Source organism: Papio anubis, chromosome 20, assembly GCF_008728515.1.
Source record: "Papio anubis isolate 15944 chromosome 20, Panubis1.0, whole genome shotgun sequence".
NCBI classification, from domain to species: Eukaryota; Metazoa; Chordata; class Mammalia; order Primates; family Cercopithecidae; genus Papio; species Papio anubis.
This window is the reverse complement of record NC_044995.1, coordinates 44,816,049-44,833,518: the sequence shown is the minus strand read 5'-3', so window position 1 is coordinate 44,833,518 and position 17,470 is coordinate 44,816,049. Positions and strand designations below refer to the sequence as shown.

At 51.9% G+C, this 17,470-nt stretch overlaps 1 protein-coding gene across 11 annotated transcripts; it reads right to left on the bottom strand.

Moving 5' to 3' along the window:
• Positions 1 to 229: 229 nt before the first annotated feature.
• Positions 230 to 16,861, bottom strand: SH2D3A (SH2 domain containing 3A). Of its 11 annotated transcripts, none has more exons than XM_031660055.1 (10): positions 16,665 to 16,861; positions 12,621 to 12,757; positions 9,283 to 9,632; positions 8,232 to 8,308; positions 2,839 to 3,323; positions 2,624 to 2,739; positions 2,258 to 2,432; positions 2,059 to 2,170; positions 1,521 to 1,771; positions 230 to 825 (listed from the first exon to the last, which is right to left on the bottom strand). In XM_031660055.1, the coding sequence occupies exons 2-10, from the start codon at positions 12,687 to 12,689 to the stop codon at positions 802 to 804; spliced, it is 1,659 nt and encodes a 552-aa protein (XP_031515915.1). In that variant the 5' UTR covers positions 12,690 to 12,757; positions 16,665 to 16,861; the 3' UTR covers positions 230 to 801. The 11 variants fall into 11 exon arrangements, with proteins under 11 accessions (XP_031515915.1, XP_009191571.3, XP_017807625.1 ...); XM_009193307.4 differs by having other exon boundaries at positions 1,521 to 1,706; XM_031660053.1 differs by having other exon boundaries at positions 709 to 1,175.
• Between the last annotated feature and the right edge of the window lie 609 nt (positions 16,862 to 17,470).

Here is a 17,470-nt window from a genome sequence, read left to right as displayed (position 1 = left end):
TGGTCTCGAACTCCTGACCTCAAGTGATCCATCCACCTCGGCCTCCCAAAGTGCTGGGATTATGGGTGTGAGCTACCGCGCCTGGCCGGGACACCAAGTTTCATCCCTTCTGAATGCAGTGCAGCTTCTGAGAATGGGTAGCACTTATTGAGGATCTACTGTGTGCCAGGCATTCTCCACCTGCGGTCTCATTCCCAGCCACAATTCTTAGAAAGTACACAGCCTCAACTTTTACATTTTGTAAAAGTTTTTTATTTTTCAGTTTTTGTAGAGATGAGGTCTCACCATGTTGCCCTGGCTGGTCTTGAACTCCTGGCCTCAAGCCTTCCTTCCGCCTCGGCCTCCCCAAGTGCTGAGATTACAGGCCTGAGCTGCTGCACAGCCATGATTTTGTTAAAGGCAGACACAGAGAGGTGAAGTGACTGCTAGAAATCACAGCTTTTAAGAAGCGGAGTCACATTTGAACTCTGGCCTCTGATGCCAGATCTGCAGGTCACATGTTCACCATGCCCCGGATGACCCTGACTGCCCTCCCCACCTCTGCTGTGAGGCACAGGGCAGGTTTCCGCCTGAGGACGTGAGGAGCCTGGGACGACTCCTTTGGTCTCTTCCGGGGTCTTCAAAAACCTGGGGGTCCCGGGTGTGAAGAAAGGGGTCTGCGCTCTCAGCTGTCAGGCTCCAGGCGCTGTGACAGGACGCCGAGGACGCGCTGGAACTTCTCAAAGCGTTCAGCGCGCGGAGCTCCCGCGCCCCGGCTACCCCAGAGCAGCCTCCGCAGGAAGCCGGTGGTCAGGGCCTCCCTCAGCTCTGGGTTAGGCCGGAATCCTGGAAACAAGGTCAGGTGGGCTGGGGGCGGGGCCCAGGCGCCCGCCTCGCCCCTCCCAACCTCCCGCACCTGCCTTTCCCCTGAGGACTTTGACCCAACAGCGGCCCGGGAGGGACTTGCCCCACCTGCGGGATGACTAGGCGGGGTCAGAGGGGAGGGGGCTTCCAGCCCTCTGCAGGAATGGGGGTGGGGTGCCTGAGGGGCTCTACTAGAGTGCAAGGGGGTGGCCTGTTCCAGGTGCCAGATCCTGGGGGTCCCGCCTTAGGGGCTGTGCCTGGACGTGGGGCTGCACCGGTGGCGGGATCCCAGGTTGTCGGGGAAGGTGGGGGATCTTGTCGGCTGGGCTGCCCTAGGATAGGAGGGAGGAATCGTTTGGAGGGAGCAGGGCGTTCCTCGAGATCGAGATCCCTGGGGTGCGGGATCGTTCTAGGTGGGAAGGGGGAGTGGGGACCCACGGAGGTGGCTCTGGGGGCAGGACAGCCCGTTTTGAGGTGGACGGCCCTGTTCCTATCAATACCGCTGGAAGCAGCGTTTGCTTGGGGCGAGAACCTTCCTGGAGTGGAGACGTCCCAGTTTGGGTGGGGCTCCGGGAGGCGTGGCGAGAGGCTCCCTTCCTGGGACAGGTTGGGTTTGGGGGTCCGGCCAGAACTTGCCGGATCTGAAGTCTGCAGTACAGAGCAGAGGGAACGCTCACCTCGCAGGCGCTGGGCTGCCACCTTGCGGAATTTGGGTGCGTCCCGGGCCATGTGACGCGCCCCGTGCAGGGTGCGCAGCAGCCGCTCGCAGCTCTCATCCAGCGGCCCCGCGACTTCCTCGCCCTCCAGCAGGCGCACCATGGGTGCCACGTGCGGCAGCGCCACCTCGCCGGGGTCGCAGGGTCCTGCGGAGGGAGAGGGCCTGATCTGGGTTTGGGGCTGTAGATAGGGCATGGGGCAGAGGTGGAACCTAGGACAGATGCAAGGGCGGGGCTTAGGATTGAGCGACAGCGGGGTCTGTGGACAGGGGCCAGGATCACAAGCCCCGTATGGGGGGCGGGGTCTATGGCGAAGGGGCGGGGCCTAGGGAAAGGGGCTGGGATCAAGGCTGGTAAGGGGGCGTGGCCCTAGGAACAAGTCCCGTGTGGAGGGCAGGGCCTAGAACTGATGTAGGAACAGGGCATAGGACTAGATTAAGATTTCTGTTAAATTTGGTCTGGGCCCCCGGAGGATGCCAAGCCCCAGACCTTCACTCACCAGCGCCCTCATCCAGAGCCCGCATCAGCGGCTTCAGCTCCTGTTCAAAGGCCAGCGCAGCCTCCGTGTGGCTCCTTCGGAGCTGGCGCCACGTGTGCTCCAACCGGGACACCTGGGAGAAGAGACCTGCGCATGCCTCCTCTCCTGTCTTCCCAGTCACCCGCACTCCAGCTTCCTCCACTCCCTGCTCCCCACGAACCTGGGGCATGAGCAGGGCGCCCATGACCGCAGCCAGCCCGGGCAGGTCCCCCGCTGCCCCTGGCCGCAGCGCCAGCGCCAGCTCTACCAGGCCCCTCAGTGCGGCTGCGCGCTCCTCCAGCGGCCCCGAGCAGCCCAGCACTGCCAGTGCCCCGGCCAGCGCCAGTGTCTCATGCCTGCAGAAGCGGAGGGCAAGGGTCTGGGGGCAGTGGGGAGGTTTGTAATGCAGGGGTGAGGGGGGATAGGATGTGGCATTGCCCCATCTCCCTTCTTCCCTGGGGAACCATGAGTGGGGAGCTGTTTGGAGACTTTCGGAAGTCGGGGGGAATTGGCCTTCCCCAGCCAAGATTCCAAGCGGCTGGCTCACCTCTCCAGCAGTTCCAACCTCAGGCGACATCCATGGGGAAGAGTGAGCAGCTCCAGGCCAGATGAGACCCCCATGTTGTCCCGCTGAACCCTGGTCACTCCCAGGAGGCCTGTGGCCTGCGGAAGGGAATGGGGAAGTCAGGTGAAGTGTGATTATGTAGGTATGGTGGGGTCTTGCCCTGGGCCTGGAGAGGAGCATCTCAGCAGGTGACCCACCTGGCAGTCTACCAATAGCAGGTGAAGGGCAGTGCTCCCAGGATGGTGCTCCAGGAACAGGCCACGGAGAGTATGCAGGACTTGGGGTTCCAGGGGCCGATTCTGGGGGCCCAGGAGGCAGGAGGGGGTATCAGGGGGGCAGAAAGAGATCTCAGCCTGTGGTCTTGTAAAACATCTGTTCTCTTCCTCCTCATCCTCCTCAGCCTCCCACCATGGGTCCTCTGGCTCTGGGCAGCTTTGGCTCAGGGATGTTCCCTGGACACAGGGTACTCGGGGCACCAGCTCGCAGTACGTTGGGGGACGTTCAGAGGTATCAGGAAGTTCGAAGGAGGGTGTCCGGGGAGGCTTCGCTGGTGCCTTGGCTTGAAGCTGCCCATCGGAGGCTCTGAGACTGTTGGCAACAGTTCCCAGGGAAGCAGGGGCCTTCAGCAACACGGGGTCACTGCCCGTTCGGGGCAAGGCAGATACGGGCATGGCGAAGGCTTCTGGAGATCATACAAGAGGGGTCAATGGGAATACACAGAGAAGATTGCTGAATGGGCAGGGGTGAGAGCTTCATGGGCTACTACCCACCTGATCCATCCACTCATTCCAATAATGGGGTATCCCAACCTATCCAGGGGCAGTTTTGAATTTCAACAACCTCAACAGTAGAAATGCTAACATGCTTACACATGGTTGGAAAACTTTGGCATCTCTATCGTTCTGTAAATTCTTTTTAAAAATTTTTTATTTTATTTTATAGAGATGGGATCTCACTGTGTTGCCCAGACTGGTGGACTGGTGTGGAATTCCTAGTCTCAAGCAAGCCTCCCTCCTTGGCCTCCCAAAGTGCTGGGATCACAGGCATGAGCCACCTTGCCTGACCCTATGAATTCTGAATACTACATTTTAAATTTGAATTCTTTGTTTTTGCCCCTCTGACTGAAAGATGGTAAGCAGTGACCCCACGAAATTAAAATTTTTTTCAAAAAAAAGGATGAAGGTGGTGGTTGATGCCTGTAATCTCAGCATTTTGGGAGGAGTCAAGGTGAGAGGATCGCTTGAGGCTAGGGATTCCAGACCAGTCTGGGCAACATAACAAGATCTTGTCTCTACAAAAAGTTAGAAAATTAGCTGGTATGATGGCATGCACCTGTGGTCCCAGCTACTTGGGAGGCTGAGGTGGGAGGATCACTTGAGCCAGAGGCTGCAGTGAGGTATGACTGCACCACTGCACTCCAGCTTGGATGACAGAGTGAGACCCTATCTCGAAAAAAAAAAAAGATATCTATGTATCTATAATTAAGTATAGATATATCTCTCTATGTCATATCTATACAGATAGATATCTATATATTATATAAATATATAATATATACTTAAGTATATCTTAAAATTAACATTAAATATATAATGTTGCCCTATATATTATATATAATTATATTTATATATGATAGATATTTTACTTTTCTCTTTTTTATGATAATATATATATTATATCTCTCCATAGATATATCTATATAAATATATATAATTAATACAGATATCTATAGAGAGGCAGAAAGTATAAAAAATTCACAACCAAACCATGTATGGTATGACACTCAGATAAGTATCAAAGAAACCAAGCTTATTAAACTTTCTTTTTCTTTTTTTTCTTTTTTATTTCTTCTAAACAAACAAACAAACAAAAAAGCAACAACAAAAAAAAAGGATACACGTGCAGAATGTGCAGGTTGGTCACACGAGTATCCGTGTGCCATGGTGGTTTTTGCTGCACCTACTGGATCCCTCCTCTCAGTCCCCTCCCCTCATCCTAAACTTTTAAATGATGTCATTTGTAAGTTGGTGGCATGTTGACCTCCTGGACTATTAGTACTTAAAACTGTACTAAGACTTTTGGGAGCCTGTATTTACCATGCCTTTGAATAGGCTCTTTTCTAGGAACTTGAAACCATCCAACAGTGCCTGGCTCACTCGGAGTTAATTAAGGTCCAAAGTGCTCACTGTAGCTGAAAAATCCTCAGAATCTGAGTCCCAGGGTCTCTCTCTGACTTTCCCCTCATTCCCTCTGCTTCAGCTACACTCATCTGTCCCTCCTTCCCTCCCTCCCTCCCTTCATTCCTTCCTTCCTTTCTTTTCTTTCTTTTTTTTATTTTTTTTTTTTTTGAGACGGAGTCTCGCGCTGTGTCACCCAGGCTGGAGTGCAGTGGCGCGATCTCGGCTCACTGCAAGCTCCGCCCCCCGGGTTCACGCCATTCTCCCGCCTCAGCCTCCCAAGTAGCTGGGACTAAAGGCGCCCGCTACCGCGCCCGGCTAGTTTTTTGTATTTTTAGTAGAGACGGGGTTTCACCATGTTAGCCAGGATAGTCTCGATCTCCTGACCTTGTGATCCACCCGCCTCGGCCTCCCAAAGTGCTGGGATTACAGGCTTGAGCCACCGCGCCCGGCCATCTTTCTTGACGGAGTCTCACTCTGTCACCAGGCTGGAGTGCAGTGGCGCCATCTCAGCTTATTGCAACCTCTGCCTCCCAGGTTGAAGTGATTCTCCTGCTTCAGCCTCCTGAGTAGCTGGGACTACAGGCACCACCACACTCAGCTAATTTTTGTATTTTTAGTAGAGATGGGGTTTCACCATGTTGACCAGGATAGTCTTGATCTCGACCTCGTGATCCGCCTGCCTCGGCCTCCAAAAGTGCTGGGATTACAGGCATGAGCCACCGCACCTGGCCCTTTCTTTTCTTCTTTCTTTTAAAATTTGAGACAGGGTCTCACCCTCTGTGGCCCAGGCTGGAGTGCAATGGTGCAATCACGGCTCACTGCAGCCTTGACTTCCTGGGCTCAAGTATCCTCCTGCTTCAACCTTCCAAGTAGCTAGGACCACAGGGGTGCAACACTACGCCCAGCTACCCACTTATTTTTTGGTTGAATGAACAGCTTAAATTTTTTTTATTTTTTATTTTTTGAGACGGAGTCTCACTCTGTCACCCAGGCTGGAGTGCAGTGGCGCGATCTCGGCTCACTGCAAGCTCCGCCTCCCGAGTTCACACCATTCTCCTGCCCCAGCCTCCTGAGTAGCTGGGACTACAGGCGTCGCCACCTCGCCCGGCTAGTTTTTTGAAGTTTTAGTAGAGACAGGGTTTCACCGTGTTAGCCAGGAGGGTCTCGATCTTCTGACCTCGTGATCTGCCCGCCTGGGCCTCCCAAAGTGCTGGGATTACAGACGTGAGCCACTGCGCCCGGCCTAACAGCTTAAATTCTTGTTCTGCCCTGAGAGCCTTTGCACTGCTTCTTCCTCCTGCCTGGTTATCCCCCAGTTATCCACCTTGTTCCCTCCCTCATTTCCTTCAATTTTATTTTTTTCTGCAATGGGGCCTTTACTGTCTACTATTTAAAATTGGTTGCCTGGGTGCAATGGCTCACGCCTGTAATCCCAGCACTTTGGGAGTTCGAGGCGAGTGGATTGCCAGAGGTCAGGAGTTTGAGACCAGCCTGACCAACATGGTGAAACCCCATCTCTACTAAAAATACAAAATTAGCAGGGCATGGTGCACATGCCTGTAATCCCAGCTACTCAGGAGGCCGAGGCAGGAAAATCGGTTGAACCCAGGAGGTGGAGGTTGCAGTGAGTCAATATTGCGCCATTGCACTCCAGCCTGGGCAACAAGAGCAAAACTCTATCTCAAAAATAAATAAACAAATAAACAGACAAACAAATATAAAATAAAATTACAATACACATCTCCATCTTTATAGTCCCTATCTCCCTTACTGTTTTTTGTTTGTTTGTTTTTTGTTTTCTTTGGTTTTTTTGAGACAGAGTCTCTCTCACTCTGTCGCCCAGGCTGGAGTGCAGTGGCGCAATCTCGGCTCACTGCAACCTCCACCTCCCAGGTTCAAGCAATTCTCCTGCCTCAGCCTCCTGAGTAGCTGGGATTACAGGCATATGCCACCACACCTGGCTAATTTTTTTTTTTTTTTTTAGTAGAGATGCGTTTTCACCATGTTGGCGAGGCTGGTCTCAAACTCCTGACCTCAAGTGATCTGCCCACCTCGGCCTCCCAAAGTGCTAGGATTACAGACCTGAGCCACCTCACCCTTCCCTTGCTGTTTTTTTTATTATTTATTATTTATTATTTATTTTTTTGAGACAGAGTCTCACTCTGTTGTCCAGGCTGGAGTACAATGGCGTGATCTTGGCTCATGGCAACCTCCGCCTCCTGGGTTCAAGCAATTCTCATGCCTCAGCCTCCCGACTAGCTGGGATTACAGGCGTGCACCACCACGCCCGGCTAATTTTTATAGTTTTAGTAGAGACAGGGTTTCTCCATGTTGGCCAGGCTGGTCTCGAACTCCTGACTCGGCCTCCCAAAGTGCTGGGGATTACAGGCCTGAGCCACTGTGCCTGGCCTTCCCTTACTGTGTTTTATTTTCAACTTGAAGCAAACAAAATTGCCTTATTTCTGTGGTTCATGGTTTGTTGTCCTTTCATAGACTGTTGGCTCCCACCGGGCAGGGATCTTTGTCTCTTTCTGGTTCACTGATGTATTCTAGCACTCTGTGCAGGGCCTGGGATGCAGGAAGGGCTCATGTTGAATGGGGTTGGGAGAAGGATGGGAAAAAAGGAGCATGAGGGGGCATTCAGGTGAGTCCTCCTTTAGGTAAGGCTGTCAGACTCAACTGCTTTGAGGAACTTACCCTGGATGGAGAGGAGCCATTCAGGAAAAAATTAGGGGAATGAGAATGTTTGTGTCACTGGTGGAAATGTAAAGTACAAAGGCCCCAAGGCAGGAATAAAAGCCTGAGGGTTCGAACAACTACAAGGAGGGCTGTGTGACTAGCATGAGGAGGGTATGTAGCAGAAGTTGTTAGCAAGGTAAGCTGTGGTCAGAACAGGTACAGCTCCTTGGAATAATTGTAAACACACACATTTTTTTTTTTTTTTTCTTGAGATGGAGTTTTGTTCTGTCACCCAGGCTGGAGTGCAGTGGCGTCATCTCGGCTCACTGCAACCTTCGCCTCCCAGGTTCAAGCGATTCTCCTGCTGCAGCCTCCCAAGTAGCTGGGATTACAGGTGCATGCCACCATGCTCGGCTAATTTTGTGTTTTTACTGGAGATGGGGTTTCACCATGTTGGCCAGGCCAGTCTCGAACTCCTGACCTCAAATGATCCACCAGCCTTGGCCTCCCAAAGTGCTGGGATTACAGGCATGAGCCACTGCGCTCAGCCTTGTAAACACACATTTTAAGCACCCACAAAGTCCCTGAGTGTTTCAAGTCATCGCGATTGTCATCATTTTCTAAAGCAAGAAATTGAGGCTCCAACAGGTTCCTGCACCTGACTAAGATCTCTTAGGTGGTGAGTTGCAAAGCCAATCCCTGAACCACAGGCCGTTCTGGTAGACACTCACCTATCCCAGTGGGGTCTTCTCTTGACTGTCCCATATGTGCCAAATCTGCAGGCTGACTGTTGCTCCACTTCCTTGCCCTGGGGGACAGAGTGGGAGAGACCTGTAGTCCCCACCTAAGCAGAGTGTCCCTCACCAATATCTGGAAAACCCTGTGTCCAGTTACTCTGTACCAGTAAGTCTCAACCACCCAAGGTGACCTGCGTCCAGGGGACTCTTAGCAACGTGTGGAGACATCTTTAGTTGTCACGACTAGTAGCATCTAGTTGGATGGAGCTCAGAAATGCTGCTCAACATCCTATGATGCACATGACATCTCCACCTCCTCCCCCACAACTAAAAACGTTCGGGCCTCAAAACTCAACCAAGGCTGGGCGCGGTGACTCACACCTGTAATCCCAGCACTATGGGAGGCTGAGGTGGGTGGATCACTTGAGGTCGGGAGTTTGAGACCAGCCTGGCCAACAGGGTGAAACCCTGTCTCTACTAAAAATACAAAAAACTAGCCTGGCGTGGTGGCTCATGCCTGTAATCCCAGCACTTTGGGAGGCCGAGGCAGGTGGATCACTTGAGGTGAGGAGTTTGAGACCAGCCTGGCCAACATGGTGAAACCCTGTCTCTACTAAAAATATAAAAAATTAGCCAGGCATGGTGGTGCACCCCCGTAATCCCAGCTACTCGGGAAGCTGAGACAGGAGAATTGCTTAAACCCGGGAGGTGGAGGTTGCAGTGAGCTGAGATCGTGCCATTGCACGCCAGCCTGGGCAACAGAGTGAGACTTAGACTGAAGAAATAAATAAAAAATAAAAAAATAAAAAAATTAGCTGGGCGTGGTGGTGCACTCCTATAATCCCAGCTACTTGGGAGGCTGAGGCAGGAGAATCGCTTGAACCTGAGAGGTGGAGGTTGCAGTGAGCTGAGATCACGCCACTGCACTCCAGCCTGGGCAACAGAGTGAGACTCAGTCTTAAAAAAAAAAAAAAAAGTCAACCATTGAGTTGGAAAACCCTGAGAGTGCTGGGTGTTCTTAAGGAGGCAGAGAGACTGTGAGTACCTGAGAGGCTCTGTCCGAGCTGGGCCATCCATCAGGGTGTCCTCGCTAAAGCTGCGTCGCAGAGGCCTCTGCCAAGTCACAGGCCTGGAGACCACAGCCCCTGTGGCCTGGGACAGTGGGCGCCTGCCTGTCACATAACTGCGAACCAGAGCGGGCATGCTGGGGAACTGCTCATCCTCCAGCTGAAAGAGAGCTGTGGGTCGGCCTGGCCGGGGACGCAGGGCCACACGGAACACCTCGAAATGGAGGGCTGAGCCCCGCCAGCGGCAGGAGATCACGGGGTGGCCCCCACGAGACCCAGAGGCACGAACCAGGAAGTCGCCATCTTGCTGAAGAAGAGCTTCAGCCTTCTGTGGATGGAGGTCGGGGGCAGAGGAATTAAGAATGAGCCCAGAGCAGTGGTTAATGGTGTCTCCCCCCATCATCACCCCCACCACCCAAGAAAAGCTACCCCAGTGAAACTTCTGTGGCAGACAAAGACTGGGAAGTTTCACACCAAGTTATGTCCCCTATTCTGCTGGCACCTATGTAGACTACATTTCCCAGGCTCCCTTGCAGCTAAGGTTGTCATGTGATAACTGGCCAATGGGATGTGGGGTAGAAGGGCTGTGGGAAATATCCAGACCTGGTCCATAAAACCCTCCTGCACAGTCTTGTAGGTTCTGTCCCCTATCTGTCAGCTGATATCCCCAAAGCCCTGAGGGATGACAGAACTACATGATACACTTGGCTCCCGACTGATTTATGGAGCTTTGCATCTCCACTTCTCAACCACCTTGGACTATGACATTAACATATTGACTGTGTTTAGCTGGTGATATATTGGGAATGTTTGTAACTAGCCACTAGGTGATGCTGACTGATGCAACATCCAATTTGGTAAATGCACTGGGCTTGTTATGCAAATATGGCTTCAAGAGATGCCATTAGCTGGATGCTTCCAGATTGGGGCCCCCTCTTTTATAAACATTTGCAAGCAGTCTTATGCTAGCTGTGGTGGCTGGTGTCAGAATAGGGTAGGAAGGGTGGGGCACAGTGGTTCACACCTGTAATGCGAGCACTTTGGGAGGCTGAGGCAGGCAGATTACTTGACATCAGGAGTTTGAGACCAGCCTGGGCAACATGGCAAAACCCTGTCTTTACCAAAAAATATAAAAATTAGCTGGGCGTGGTGGTGTGCACCTGTCATTCCAGCTACTCAGGAGGCTGAGGTGGGAGAATTGCTTGAACCCAGGAGGCAGAGGTTGCAGTGAACCGAGATGGAGCCATTGCATTCCAGCATGGGTGACAGAGCGAGATCATGTCCCAAAAAAAAAAAAAAAAAAAAAAAAAATGGTGTGGGGCAGCAGGCAGAAAGGCCAGGACCCCAGAGAGAGGCAAAGTAGAGGTGAATGTGGAGTCTGGGCACTGAATAATAGATGTAGCAGACACACGTGTAACCCTTACTATATGTCAAGCACTGCTTTAAATGTAAAGGGTATTAACTCCTGTAATTCCTGTAACAAGGGTGGTAGGTATTATTATACCTTTTTTCTTTTTTTTTCTTTGAGACGGAGTTTTACTCTTGGTGCCCAGGCTGGAGTGCAATGGCACGATCTCAGCTCACTGCAACCTCCGCCTCCCAGGTTCAAGCGATTCTCCTGTCTCAGCCTCCCGAGTAGCTGGGATTACAGGCACGTGCCACCATGCCCGGCTAATTTTTTGTATTTTTAGTAGAGATGGGGTTTCATAATATTGGTCAGGCTGGTCTCGAACTGCTGACCTCAGGTGATCCACCTGCCTCGGCCTCCCAAAGTGCTGGGATTACAGGCACGAGTGACCGTGCCTGGCCCGTTTTTTTTTCCAGCCTTTTTTTTTTTTTTTTTTTTTTTTTGAGTCAAGGTCTCTCTCGATTGCCCAGGCTGAGTGCAGGGGAGCAATCATGGCTTACCCACAGCCTTGACCTCCTGGGCTTAAGCAATCCTCCCATCTCAGCCTCCTGAGTAGTTGGGACAACAGTTACATGCCACCTATGCCTGGCTAATTTTTGTATTTTTTCTTTTTTTTTGTAGAGACAGAGTTCTGCTATGTTGCCCAGACTGGTTTGGGACTCCTAACCTCAAGTGATCCTCCTGCCTCAGCCTCCCAAAGTGCTGGGATTACAGGCATGAGCCAACATGCCTGGCCTGCTATCCCTATGTTAAAGATGGGGAGACTGAGGCCCAGAGAGGTCAAATACCCTGCCCAAGGTCACACACAATATAAGTTGTAGGGTTTGGATTTGAACCTAGGGTGTCTGGGTCTAGATTATGGGCTTTTAACTTTTTTTTTTTTTTTTTTTTGAGACGGAGTCTCTGTCTGTGGCCCGGGCTGGAGTGCAGTGGCCGGATCTCGGCTCACTGCAAGCTCCGCCTCCCGGGTTCACACCAATTCTCCTGCCTCAGCCTCCCGAGCAGCTGGGACTACAGGCGCCCGCCACCATGCCCGGCTAATTTTTTTTATTTTTAGTAGAGACGGGGTTTCACCGTGTTAGCCAGGATGGTCTCGATCTCCTGACCTCGTGATCCGCCCGTCTTGGCCTCCCAAAGTGCTGGGATTACAGGCTTGAGCCACCGCGCCCGGCCCGGGCTTTTAACTATTAAGCTATACTGCCTCTCATGATTTCATTAGATGCTCAGGGTCCCAGAATTTTTGGGGGTGACAATTGAGTTTCAGATGGAGGTGGGAGCCTCAGATTTATTTGTTTGTTTATTTATGTTTTTGACAGAGTCTCACTCTGTCACCCAGTCTGGAGTGCAGTGCCACAATTTTGGCTCACTACAACCTCTGCCTCCTGGGTTCAAGAGATTCTCCTGCCTCAGCCTCCCAAGTAGCTGGGACTACAGGCGCATACCACCACGTCTGGCTAATTTTTGTATTTTTAGTAGAGATGTGGTTTCACCATGTTGTCCAGGCTGGTCTTGAACTCCTGACTTCAAGTGATCCACCTGCCTCGGCCTCTCAAAGTGTTAGGATTACAGGCGTGAGCCACCGTGCCTGGCTCAGGAGCCTCAGATTTAGAGGGAAATACCAGGAGGTACATGGAGTTCAGAGGGAGAGACAGCCTGAGCCAAGAGTGGTTTGGGGGCCATTAGGACTCTCCTTAAGCTTCATCACCAATCTCATCATCCCAAAGAAAGTGATAATTTAAATATAGTGACAGTCCCCAACCAGCCAACCTTCAAGACAGTCCCCAGCCCTCTGCCATCTGTCCCAATAGACCTTGGCACTAAGTCCCTCATCCAGGGACCCAGGAGTCCTCAGCAAGGGTGGGAGAGACTCCCCACCAGATGGTGCCGAGGCCTTGCTGTGGGTGGTACCTGGCGGGACAGGAGGCCGTGGTACCAGGGTTGGCCAGCAAGATCTTCTCCATCCTGTGGCACCTGCATGGAGCTCTTGGGGACAGAGGGTTCAAGGGCTGAGCTCTGCACTTGCAACAGGCCTCAGTCTTCCACATCTGTAAAATGGGAATAATTAGCCCTGCTTGAGTGTCTGGGTCAGCTTCTTCTATCCTCTTCTTAATTTTGGAGACAGCTCCATCAAATCTTTTTTTTTTTTTTTTTTTTTTTTGAGACAGAGTTTCATTCTGTCACCCAGGCTGGAGTGCAATGGTGTGATCTTGGCTCACTGCAACCTCTGCCTCCTGGGTTCAAGCGATTCTCCTGCCTCAGCCTCCCAAGTAGCTGGGATTACAAGCGTGCACCACCACACCCAGCTAATTTATTTTTATTATTATTATTTTTTGTATTTTTAGTAGAGACAGGGTTTCTCCATGTTGGCCAGGCTGGTCTTGAACTCCTGACTTCAGGTGATCCACCCGCCTCAGCCTCCCCAAAGTGCTGGGATTACAGGCACAAGCCACCCCACCCAGACTTTTTTACATTTAAAGAGAGAGGTCTCACTGTGGTGCCCAGGTTGGAGTGCAGTGCCTATTCACAGGTGTGATCATAGCACACTTTAGCCTTGAATTCCTGGGCTCAAGGAATCCTCTAGCCTCAACCTCTCAAGTAGTGGGGATGACAGATGTCACCATCGTGCCTGTTCCAAATATAATGCAATTTTTATGAAGAAAGAAACATGACTGATGATGACATCATGCCACCCCATCTTGCAGAAATTTAATTAATGAATTCACTGAACTCCCATTTATTGAGCACCTATGGGGTCCCAGGCTCTGTTCTAGTCCCTAGAGACATAGCATTGAACAAAATCGATGGAAATCTCTGGTCTTGGGAGCTGACATTCTACTGGGGAGAGGCACCTCAGAAATGAACTAGATGATGGTGTACATGAGTGAGTTCTAGACAAAAAAACTAAACCGTGGATGGGATATAATGAAAGTACAGGTGCTGGGGTGAACACTTTTTTTTTTTTTTGAGACAGGGTCTTGCTTTGTTGCCCAGGCTGGAGTGCAGTGGTGCAATCACAGCTCATTGCAGCCTTGACCTCCTGGGCTCAAGTGATCCTCCCACTCATCCTTCTGAGTAGCTGGGACTACGAGCATGGGCCACTGTACCTGGCTAATTTTTTTTTTTTTTTGAGACCGAGTCTCACTCTGTTGCCCAGGCTGGAGTGCAGTGGCGTGATCTCAACTCACTGCAACTTCCACCTCCTGTGTTCAAGCAATTCTTGTGCCTCAGCCTCCTGAGTAGCTGGGACTACTGGCGTGTGACACCATGCCTGGCTAATTAAAAAAAAATTTTTTTTTTTTTTGAGACGGAGTCTCCCTCTGTCACCCAGGCTGAAGTGCAGTGGTCGGATCTCAGCTCACTGCAAGCTCCACCTCTCGGGTTTACGCCATTCTCCTGCCTCAGCCTCCCGAGTAGCTGGGACTACAGGCGCCTGTCACCTCGCCTGGCTAGTTTTTTGTATTTTTTTAGTAGAGACGGGGTTTCACCGTGTTAGCCAGGATGGTCTCGATCTCCTGACCTCGTGATCGGCCCGTCTCGGCCTCCCAAAGTGCTGGGATTACAGGCTTGAGCCTGTAGTAGTAGAGATGGGGTTTCTCCATGTTGGCCAGGCTGCTCTTGAACTCCTGACCTCAGGTGATCCACCTGCCTCAGCCTCCCAAAGCACTAGGATTACCAGCATGAGCCACTGTGCCTGGCCATGCCTGGCTTATATATATATATAAATTTTATATATATATATAAATTATATATATATATTTTAAAATACATATATATTTAAAATATATATATATATAAAAAATATATATCGGGTCTTGCCATGTTGCCCAGGCTGGGTGAACATTTTTGACTATGTGGCCAGGGAAGGTCTCATTGAGTAAAGTCTGGAAGGAATTCTGGGGAGTGTGCCAGGTGACTGGGTGAAAAAACATCCCAATCAGGGGGAATTTAACTTACAAACGTCCATGGCTTCTCGGCAACCTATGCACACACTCAGAGGTTCTCAGGATAGGTGCAAATCTAACCCCTATTTTTTGCTTTAGAATGCAACACTGGCGGGGCCAGGCGCAGTGGCTCACTCTTGTAATTCTAGCACTTTGGGAGGTAGAGGCGGGTGGATCATCCGAGGTCAAGAGTTTGAGACCAGCCTGGCCAACACAGTGAAACCCCGTCTCTACTAAAAATAAAAAAATTAGCCAGGCATGGTGGTAGTCCCAGCTACTCAGGAGGCTGAGGCGAGAGAATCGCTTGAACCCGGGAGGTGGATCCTGCAGTAAGCCGAGATCACACCACTGTACTCCAACCTGGGCGACCAAGCAAGACTCCATCTCGGGGGGGAAAAAAATGTAACCCAGGGTTAAGATGTTTAGAAGGTCACATTTTGTAGCAATGTCAGCAAACAGCAATGTTGCCTTTGCAGGTCCTTGTATTTCAGAGCCCATATATTTGGTCATCATGATGATCGAATTTAGATCTCAGACATTTTGGTAGTTTCCTGATAATCTCACAGGCCTCAGGGCCAGTGTGTCTCAGGTGTCTGTCTGGTGGGGGAGACTTCTCTGGATGGTCCAGAAGAAGATAATCTGCTTCTTACTCTCCTGCAAGCTCTCCCCGAAGCCCTGCAAAGTCTTCTGGGTCTGGTAGGGTCTGCAGAGAAATTTCTGTCTCCTGAGTCAGCAGGAAGTTCCCAGACTAGCCCTAGGTGGCTTTAGGGGAGGAGCTCTGGGCAGGGAGCCAGCTGCCCGTGCCGCATACCTGAAGCCAGGTGTGTCTTTGGAATGCCTTTGCACTTCCTGTTTGTCACCTGGACCAGGGCTAGCCTCGGTCTCAGAGTCTCCCAATCCCAAGTTCCTGCCTTGTGTCTCCCTTAGTGAGAGTGAAGTTGAGTCAATGGCAAGGTTCTGGTTAGTTTGGGGACACAGGGTTGCCATAGGTCAGCCAAAGGCCAACTAAGTCATTCTCCTGCCTCTGAGTCCTTTGGCACAGAAGAGAAGAAGGGGGCAGAGTCAGGCATCAGACCAAGCATGGGGAGAGGAGAGGGAATTATTCATGTTCCAGTTGGATCATAAACATGTGTCCACGTGTGGGGAGGGATGTGGAGGGTGGGAACCACCAGCACAGGCGATACAAACACAGATGTATGCAGGACTCGCTTTTGACATTGGACGAACATTGCTGGAGCACTTGCTGTGCACCAGGCTCTGTTCTAGAACCTAGAGATACAGTGACTAAGGAGATTAAAGCCTGGCACCGCCCTACCCTCCAGAGCTTGCAGTCAGCTGGGCAAGAGAGACCACAAACAAGCGCGAGATGAATAGAGAAGACAGACCATTTCTAAGAGTTATTAATGAAAGTGATAAGCCAGGGAGATGTGATAAAGGAGGCTGGACAGGACAGCCTCTCCTATAAAGTGACATTGGAACTGAGACCTCAGTACAGAAGGAGGCAGTTAGGCAAAGATTTCGAGGAGTCGTCTGGGTGAGGGGTACAGTAAGGGCAAAGGCCTGGAGGTGAGGTGGACTTGCTTTTTATATTTTACATCATCAAGGCGGCTGGTGTAGCCGGAATACCATGAGCAAGGAGCAGATAGGAGGGCAGCGATGTTAGAGAGATCAGGAGGAGAGACCGGGCAGAAACTGGTGGACTTTGAATTTTAATCTCTACTGCCCAAGGGTTCTAAGTAAAGGAGGGGCCCGATCTGATTCGCCGTTTAAAAGGATCACTCAGGCAAAAATGGAAACAATGGCTTTCTGTGCTGCACAGGAAATACACTTAGGGGATCACGCCCAGGTGAGCCCGGGCACACCGACACGCGTAATGCACAGCGACCCACTCATTCGCGAGGCGACCTCTTCTACCCCAGATCCTCCCTGCGAGCCGATGGCCCCACCTGGAAAGAGAGGACGCCCCATCCCAATAATCTTGGTTCTGGATCTGCCCTGGGGCTCCACTCACCTAGGCAGGACCCGCGGGGCTCCCACGAGGCTGGGACCAGGCGGAAGCTGAGGCTCTGCGGCTCAGGGCTGCTGTCACCCCCGCCCTCCACGTTGCCACCGCCCCAGCCTTCCGAGACCACACCTAGTGGGAACCCAGCCCAGTTACCTGACCACGGCTCCTGCAGGCCCCGCCCCCTGCAGGCCCCGCCTCAAACTAACTTCCCAGGCTCTTGCTCCGCCCTCTTGAAACAATTTTTTTGCTACTAGCCACGCCCCCTGTGCGTGGCACCGCTTTCTCCATAGACCCGGCCCACTAGGGGAGCACTGCGCATCTTTTCCTGTCAATGGCCCCGCCCCTTGTACATAGCCACGCCCACCCCGAGTGACTACGCCCACTCGCAACCACCTCCTTCTTAGCCCTGCCCCTTAGGGAAATAGAACAAATTTCATCCCAACGTTCCCGCCCCTTAGAACCCGGCCTCTCCCTTCCACCCAGGCGGCCCCAAGCACCCATGGTCCTTTGGTACCAGGGTGGGGTGGGGTGGGGTATCTCTCTCCCTTCCCCGCCAAGGCTCTGGGTCAGGGCAGGGCAACTCCCTCGGGCTCTTACGCCAGGCTGGGGTAGCTGCGGCGGCTGTGACGTAAGGAGGGGTGCGCTTCCTCCAGACCGCCCTCCTGGATTTTCCGGAAAGAAGCCCCATTTGGGTGGCGGGTTTTGTGGAGAGATATCCGGGAAAACGCGACAGCTTCCTTCAGTGACAGCACGCTGGAGGGGGGCGGGACTTTGGGGGAGGTGGAAGGCAAATCATTCAGGTGGTTTCCTAG

What these genes read in the sequence shown, in the direction of transcription:
- SH2D3A (XM_017952130.3), bottom strand. Translation starts at nt 12,689, where the DNA reads ATGCAGGTGCCACAGGATGGAGAAGATCTTGCTGGCCAACCCTGGTAC. An exon ending in TGCTATTGGTAGACTGCCAG is followed by an intron (nt 2,740 to 2,838) that starts GTGGGTCACCTG and finishes TCCCTTCCGCAG; the next exon opens with GCCACAGGCCTCCTGGGAGT. An exon ending in GCGCCCTGCTCATGCCCCAG is followed by an intron (nt 2,171 to 2,257) that starts GTTCGTGGGGAG and finishes CTCTTCTCCCAG; the next exon opens with GTGTCCCGGTTGGAGCACAC.